Source organism: Melozone crissalis, unplaced genomic scaffold, assembly GCF_028551555.1.
Source record: "Melozone crissalis strain CALT ecotype California unplaced genomic scaffold, PUWL_Pcris_2 ptg000006l_1, whole genome shotgun sequence".
Lineage (NCBI taxonomy): Eukaryota > Metazoa > Chordata > Aves > Passeriformes > Passerellidae > Melozone > Melozone crissalis.
The window spans coordinates 16973725-16982469 of NW_026535784.1; the positions used below are offsets into that span (position 1 = coordinate 16973725).

Genomic DNA, 8745 nt, shown 5'->3' on the forward strand with positions numbered 1-8745 from the left:
GTTTGGTAGAACCCTGCAGGAGACAGGTGGAGTGTCCATCTGCAGATGGGAAGTTTGAGCTTGTGGAGCAGGTAGGCTGTGCTTCTATAAGCAATGGAGCCCAATCCCAAACAGTCTTGGAGATGCAAGAGTGTGAGTGCAAAGAGCCTTTATTTGGTGATAGGACTTCACCAGCTGTTCTGCTGACATCCACATGCCTGTGGAATCAGAGAAGGAGAGGTTTGTACTTGCTGTAGAAAAATGCTCTGACAGCAATTGCTCTGTTCCAGCTCCACACATCCTCCCCACCTCGGCAGGGCTGCATCTCGTGTCCTACAGCTCTCCCTCATCTGCTCACGTGTGGCGCTGAAACACCCGGCACATGAATTGGCCTTTTTTCTTTCTTGGTAGGGCAGATGGTTAGTGACATTGAGAAACTTGTAGGAAAGAGACTGATATTAATGAGCAGCTGTTCCAGAATGTGGACTTCCTACTTTTCATTTTTTTGGTAGCAGAATTTGCTCTTGGTTTTACTGGCAATTTTGTGAATCCAGGCCCGTCACTGGCTGGGAGGTTGTGTGGAGGGAGCCCTGTAGCATCAGTCACAAGTCTACAGACATTTAGTACCCTGGGATGAAAACAATTCTCTGTTCTGTTGATGAGGGGCAAAACAGATACTAGAAAATAAGCACCTTAATGGCAACTGGTCCCATTTCTACCTTAAAAATGCAAATTTATAAAATACAGGATGTTTAAGGAACATTTCTTTCTAATGCTCTGTTTCTCTTTTGAGATTTACATAAAATGTTTTCATTAGTATGTTTTTTAATATTTTTTTAAATCAGTACCTTGAAAGCAGAACTTTTTTGTAACTAAGAGTTACTTCAGATGATTTAGTCTGGGTTATTTGCCGTGTTAATTCATTAGCTTATGTACCTTTTTCCTGAAAGTATTTCTACACTAATGATGGGGTCTAATACAGTGGAGATTGAGCAGAACTTTCAAATTTCATCCATGTGTCTTGTGAATTAGGACAACTGAAAATTCAAGATTAAATATAAGTATTTGAGATTATTACATGATAATGCTTTCCTTATAGGATTTTTCGGTTGTGTCTGTGGTGTCTTTGTGGGATGTCTAAAAGGTCACAAACAAATACACTTCTAGCTGAATGTGAATTCACATCTTAACCAGCTCATTGTGTAATTTTAGCAAACTTTGATTTGAAGGATACCTTGCAACTTTGAAATGTACTCAATTAAACACTTTGCAAAACCAGTCATTCCATCTATGCCCTAAAGAAAAGCCAGTTTAGACAAAATCCTAATCCTGGAGAATGAGTATATTTAAACCCCCCCCCCTTTCTCTGTAACAGTATTGCACTGTGCAGTGTGTAACAGGTAATACTGTTTTACTAAAATGTGTCTGTTTAAGCTATTTGATTATAATAAATTACTAGTTTGTAGTACAATTGCAAGAAACTAAGCAGGTATGAATGTGTGGGGTTTATTTAAATGTACACATGGCATTCTGCAGTGATACTTCTAATGCCACATCTTGTTCAAATATGTTGTCTCTGCCAAGGTTAGCAACATGATGAATACAAATCCTTCCTAAATTTTTACAAAGCATTTTACATCTCTTAAGTGGGCTAGACCATTTTTCATTATATTTTACAGATATTAGCACTTAATGTACTTTGGAGGTCAAAATAATCTTTTTGCTTAGCATCTCTCACCTGCAAATAGAGCAAGGACTTTTATTTACTTTGATACTTCTATAAACTATGCAGAATTTTTAAAATAAAATGTAATATATTTTATAAGCTAATAAGACAAAATGGCTAATTAAAGGTTTCTAGCGTGCATTACTATAACTTGCAAATATGGAGACATTTTGGTAATCTTTTCTTACTAAAGATGTGAATGTTTAATGTACTTTCACTGTTTCTACTTTGGTAGTCCAATGGGAAGTCAGTAATGACATTTTGTCATGTCAAACTGTGAACATAAAAAATTTGTACTGTACAGTCCTCATACTATATTTAGTATATTTAGTATATTTAGTGCACAGTGCATATGTACTATACTTGTTAATAAAACACTCAGAATGTTGTTTGTGGTCATGTTGTCACATGCTGGATGACAAAGAGCAGTGATGCTGTGCTGGGGTCAGAGGCAGGCCGGGAGGGTCCCCAGTGGCTCTGGGTGTTTGGGTGGCCCTTCTGCCACCTCCCCTGTGTGCCTGCCCCACACAGGGCCCAGGGCACAGCACATGGAACTTGTGCTGGAGGAGCTGTGTCCTGCAGCACACTCAGTGGCAAGCTCATAAAAATGTTTTACTCACCTCTAATTAGGTCATTCTAATTAGGGCATTCTAATTAGCCCATAGGCAGGTGTGGAGCACCAAACACGTGAGTTTGCCTTTTTTCATCACTCACAGGATGGCTGACTGGGCCTGCTCCCCACAGCCTCTCCCAGAGCCAGAGGCTGCTGACACATCACCACGAGTCCTGCACACCTCCAGACACACCTGCAGGCTGTGCTGAGGTAACAGTGATGATGACGATGATGATGATGATGAATAGAGTTTTATTTCTTCACACCTTATCAGATGCCTAAGAAGAGGGAGCCTGGCTGAACTCACAATGTATTTCTAACACTTCCCGTTTCTGCTGGAGCATTTGCATCAGGATGTTGATCTCTCTCTGCCTGGGGTCCTGCAGATCAGCCTGGTGAGCACCTGTGCCATGCCATGGTGATGTACAGAAGGGAAAGCAGGTACAGCAGAAATGAGGCACAAAAATAAAAGCCTGCAAACAGCAATCAGAAAATGAGTAAATGACTGGCTGGTATTTCTTGGCCTCCTGCACATTGCACAGCCAGACACAGCTCATTATCGTCCTGTTGATTTCTCAGATTCAGGCAGAGGGAGCAATGGCAGGGGCAGTCACGGCCACTGACCAGCGTGGCAGCTGCCACGGGCAGAGCTCGTCCTGACCTGCCCTCCTGAGCTAGAAGGGGCTGCTCCAGCTGCTGGCTGATGAGATTCATCTCTGTTTTCCAGTGAGCCAAAAAGCATTACATACGTTCTAGTCTGACTGAGTGATCACTTTCAGGAAGCAGTGATAATTTCATCGGCCACTGGGTGTCCCTCTTAGTCTGAGAAAAAGGCACAATTGAAGTTCATGAGATTGTAATTTAAGATAATATTCATTTTCTCGTACTTGAGAAATTAAGCTGTTTCCTCTGTCTTATTTGCTATCACTGAGCTCAATCCTGTCATACACAGAAATCTGCTCAAGGATTTAAAACTGATCTCTGTGTCTTTACTGCGATTTTTAGTGACAAAAATGCTTTAAATGTATCCTTTACAATTCAAACTCTGGCCTGGCTGTACACTAACTAAGCCAACACAATGTTGCTTGATGAGAAATACTGTCAAATACTTACTTAGAAAAGAAAACCAACCAACAGACCAAACCATGGCAAAATGAGTGTACTTTATCAAAGGAACTCAGTAGTGTATTTTAAGAAGTTGTAGTGTATGGTATATACATAACCAAAATATTTGGCATCTGCATGAAAGATCTGTGAGGTGGGAAGGACAGAGTATAAAGAGCTCTTATAGCATTAATATTCCAAAACAATATATATGGCAGACTTGAGAAACTATTTCTTTCACACCCACCTAAAACTTACATTTCAGAACAGTCTTAAAGGTGAGGGACTCCTCCACAGTCCAGTCTGTACATTATTCAGGACATAAACCCCCAGTTTGCTGATGCATTAAATTTACAGAGACCAGAAAGCCTGAATTAAGACATTTTACTTCCTCTTTTCTTGTCCAGTAAACAGGATAGACTACTTGTCTTTTAGCCCACTAGCAGTAAGTGTGACTGCTACTCATGCTAGGCTGTAATGCCTGGAAGGGGCAGAAGGCTTTCAGGAAGAAGGGTCACAGGATTTCTTGATAGCATTGCCCACTTGAAAGTGTCAAGAAGTTCTAGAGAGGTAAAATTGTAAAGTCGTAAAATCATAGAATCACAAAATAGTTTGGGTTGGAAGGGACTTCTAAAGGTCATCTAGTCCAACTCCATGCAATGAGCAGGGACATCTTCAACCAGATCAGAGCCCTTCCCAACCTGACTTTCAATGTTTCCAGGGATGCAACATCCACAACTTCTTTGGGCCATCTCTTCCAGTGTTTCACCACCCTCATTATAAAAAATTATTGCTTATATCCGACCTAAATCAGCCCTCTTTTAGTTTATAACCAGTACCCCTTGCCTTACCACAACAGATCCTACTGAAAAGTCTATTCCCATCTTTCCTATAAGCCCTATTTAACAACTGAAAATCCTCAACGAGATCTCCATGGAGCCTTCTCTTCTCCAGGCTGAACAACCCCAGCTCTCTCAGTCTGTCCCAACAGGAGAGGTGCTCTGCCCTTTTGATCATCTTTGGGGCCTCCTCTGGACTCACTCCAACAGGTCCCCATTCCTCTTACGCTGGGAATCAGAGCTGGCTGCAGCCCTGCAGGTGGGGTCTCACCAGAGCAGAGCAGAGCAGAGGGGCAGAATCCCCTCCCTGCCCTGCTGCCCACGGGGCTCTGGGTGCAGCCCAGGACACCTTTGGCTCTCTGGGCTGTGAGTGCCCATGGCTGGGTCATGTCCAGCCTCTCACCCACCAGCATCCCTAATCCCTAGCAAATCTTGATTTCTGGGTAAGGCTTTGACATGGTCCCCCACAACATCCTCCTCTAAATTGGAGAGATACAAATTTAATCAGTGTGGAAATAACTGAGTGATAATTAAGATTTAGTAGGGATTTTGAGCTCTTCTTTCCAAAGCTCAGGAGCCAGGCATCTGGCATCCTACTGCAATCCTACCCAGTTAACCTGAACTGGTAGGTGGGTGCCAGCAGGACACCAGGAAGCTCTCCCACAGCTTCAATTTCACTGTTTCATCTAGCTACCACACCTGGTGTGTGCTTGGTGAGCCACCTCAGTGAGTGCTAAGGAACTCTTACCAGTTTGATCACCTCCTGTGCTGCCCACAGTTGTGATCTCAGGACTTTACATTTCCACAAAGCTGTAAGTACAATGGCACAACTCCACATTGCTGTTGAAATGACACATGAAATTTAAAAACACATAAAGAATTAGATGTTTATTAGACTCAAATCCAAGCACAGCAAGTTACTAGATGTCTCCTACTAACAAACACCATTAGTTTAATCAGTAAGATTTTAGCAGAGAAGTTATTTCCTAGGCAAAATTACTCTTTTTTTCACCTGTGTGATGACCCTCAGCACCTGCTCATTAAATGAGCAAGGTAACAGAGTTCAGTGGAAGCCTGGAGATGAAAGTGTTTCACCTCCAAACATCAAGTTTCTAAGTACTAGGAAAGAGAAAAATATGCAATCCAGTATATACAGCTTGATAGCAGAAAGCAGCAATTTACAATACTATAAAAAATAATAACTACAGGTATTAACTGTGAATTTGAAGACAGTGAATAGCAAATTCTATGAACTCATGACTTGGCAGGTATCTACCTCTAGGCAATTGGTAATGTTTAATACAGCAAAGGAAGAAGAACATCAAACAAGAATTAATGGATTCAACTTTTCAGCACATACCCAAGAAAGTCTCTCTGTGATGAAAGGAAAGATTTCCAGGAAGGGAAAACAGGCTAAAAGGGTGTGGATACTGTACTCTTAACACCTACTGTACCAACGTACTGGATAGGATTCAAACAAGAGTTTTCTTCTTTGTGGATGGCTTGAAAAAGCAATAGCAATTTCTATATTTGCCACATTTCTCAACAAACTTGGATTATTGTAAGAAAACAGAAAAAATATTAGCTGAGTTTAATGAAAATAAGTCAAGTCAGTTATTTACACTCTTACATTACTAGTAGGTGTAACATCACTGTCCTACTCATTTGCTTCACTGGATATTGGCAGGTTAATGCTAATGGCTGCCCTGAGGTTGGCCCAGAATAGGGCGCGCTTGCTCCTCTCCTTCGGCCACTCCATGTAGGTGCGCTTTGCCATGAGAGCTTTCAGCTTGTGATACCTGGCAGGGATAAGGTACGGAGGGATGGGCTCCAGTAAAATGAGGATTAGGCTGTTGGAATTCTCACTGAATAACTTGTGATGGGCAAAGTACAGCTCATAGTGGCACCACTCACTCTGCACAAAGTTGGGAGACAACACAAAGATGGACCTGTAGCTCTTCTCAATGCAGTTAATGATGTTCTCCACAATGCTCTTGCCGGGGATAAAGTTTCTCTCGTGCTGGCACAGCTGCACGCTGCCCTCCCCCCTCTCCAGGTTCGGGATCAGCTCGTTCTTCACCCACAGCGAATCGCGCTCGCTGTAGGAAATGAACGCGTGGAATTGCAGAATGGCCTCCTGATCTGCGGGGGGGTTGTGCCAAGCTCTGCGCTTCGTCTGCGTCCACTGCCACGTCATCCGCACGTACCACGGCACATCCAGGCAGATGCACAGGAAGGCCACCGCAGCCACCAGCAGCAGCGTCAGCAGCAGAGCTGTCACCAGCAGCAGCGTCGTGTTGCAAGCCAGCGGGCTCAGGTGGAAGTCCTTGAGCTCCGTCCCTCGCAAGCCCTCTGGGTACTCGCACACGTAGGCCGCCGGCCAGCCAAACAGCTTCCCCCCGGAGCGCCTCTCCAGCCGGATAAAGGCCTGCAGCTCACAGGAACACTGGAACGGGTTGTGCCCGGCCTGCAGCTCCCTGACCCTCGGGCAGCTCTGGAAGAAGTCAGCAGATGGGGTGAGGATCGAATTCATCTCCACGTTCAGGAACTGCAGGGACTTGAAGCCGCCGCAGCCCGGCAGGTCGGCCAGCCTGTTCGATGCCAGGTTCAGCTCCTCCAAGGATTTCAGCTCCGCCACCCCGCTGGGGACATTGCTGATCTGATTGTTTCGTAGGCTGAGTTTTTGGACGTTGGCTGGCAAGCACTCAAACACAGCATCCACCAACTGATTGGAGGACAGGTCCAGCTCTGCCAGAGACTCGGCCCACTGGCACTGCACGCCAGCTCCATCGTGGCGCAGCAGGTTGTTGCTCATGTCCAGGTATGTCAGGGATTTCATACGGCTCGTCATGAAGCTTACTTTGCGAAGGCTCTCAAATTTATTCTTCTGCAAAATAAGTAATTTAAGGTCTGCGAGAGTGCTGCAATTCTGGAACAACTCATCTGTCAGGGCATTGTGAGAAAAATTTAAGTACTGAAATGAGCTTGTTCTATTGGGGCAAAGCATGTGTGGCATATATGCATCGGCTATTGTCAAATTGGCGATATTCATCTCTGAAAACTGTCTGTATAGAATCTCCTGGTTGAAATAATAAACCTTATTACGAACATGCTCCAAAGTTAATGCTTTCATGGAGCCATCCAAAGAGATTAATTGTTCCACAGAGCTTAATAAGGGTTGAAATGCATATTCAGTCAGCTCCTCCAGTGGTCCCCTAAAAGTCAAATTTCTCACAGTCAAATGTTCCACTGGTGAATACCAAATAAGCATGAAAATTTGCAGGATGATAGCCCATTGTAAATCCACAGCCTCAAGTGTGAGAGTTGTTGTCTTGATCTTCTTCAGAAGAATTAAAGATGGAGAGGGGAAATCTTTGTAACTCAAGGTATATCTTAAGTTAACTATTTTTAAGTTTTCTGAAGTGCACATTCCATCATACAGGAGGGAAAAAATGAAGTTTTGGTTTGCTGCAAAAACAATGTGGAGGTTCCTTGTAGTCAAGACTGTCAGACTCTGAGGCTCATACAGTGAAAAGTTTCCCAAGTTCAGGAAGACAGTGTGCAGCTGCAAATGTTTGATATACCTGAAGTCTGACGTTCGTATCATCGTAGCACTTAATCCAAGGTACTCCAAATGAAACATGTTCCCAAATTCCTGACAGATGGGCAGGGCAGTAAACTTATTGAAAGACAGATCTAAATGTCTAAGAAATGCAAGAGTTAGACAGGAAACTTTTGAAATGTTATTATGAGATAAATCTAAGTATTCTAAATTTTCATTAAAAATGAAGACACTAAAGTCAAGGACTGTTAGTAGATTATGAGAAAGATTTAATACTTGAAGGTCAGAAAGATGAATAAATTCTGAGATACTAAGTCCAGAGATCCTATTATGTGATAAATCTAATACTTGAGTACAGACTGGAGTGGTTTTTGGAACATTAGTCAGCAAACTGCTTGAATAATTTGCAATAAATTCATCTTCTACAGTTGGCTGAATATTATTCCATAGTGTGAATGTAAAGGCACAAGTTAAGACATAGATATTTGTGAGGTATCTCATTATGCTATCCAGCTTTATCTTGGTTTTTTACAGAAACACAGAAGCATATCTTTGTTTTCTGTTCAATATGTCCCACTGATGAGTCCAGCCCTATGGAAAAAAATACATTAAATTTAATGAAGCTGTTGAATGGTTGAAGTTGCTTTTTTATTGTGAAAATAAACTTCAGTATAAAATCTATGTTATAAAAAAATATTTTTACATACTCCTGTTTTCAGTTCTTACCAATCATCCTCACTCCCATTCTTTAACTCTAATATTGACTCAGTCAAATATAAATTAATTCTCTTATAGTGGGCGGGATGCCACTGGTATGTTACAAACACATAGATGTTAAAAAACACAAATTTCTTAACAATCATGAAAAAATACAGACCTGGTACAAACCAACACCAATACATTTATGAGAAGAAAAATAAAG

At 42.3% G+C, this 8745-nt stretch overlaps 1 protein-coding gene across 1 annotated transcript; it reads right to left on the reverse strand.

The window, feature by feature from the left end:
- Window positions 1-5918: 5918 nt before the first annotated feature.
- LOC128950674 (toll-like receptor 6) lies at window positions 5919-8339 on the reverse strand. The gene has a single exon (XM_054295571.1). It carries the CDS (start codon window positions 8322-8324, stop codon window positions 5919-5921), a length of 2406 nt encoding a protein of 801 aa, XP_054151546.1. The 5' UTR covers window positions 8325-8339.
- Window positions 8340-8745: the final 406 nt, after the last annotated feature.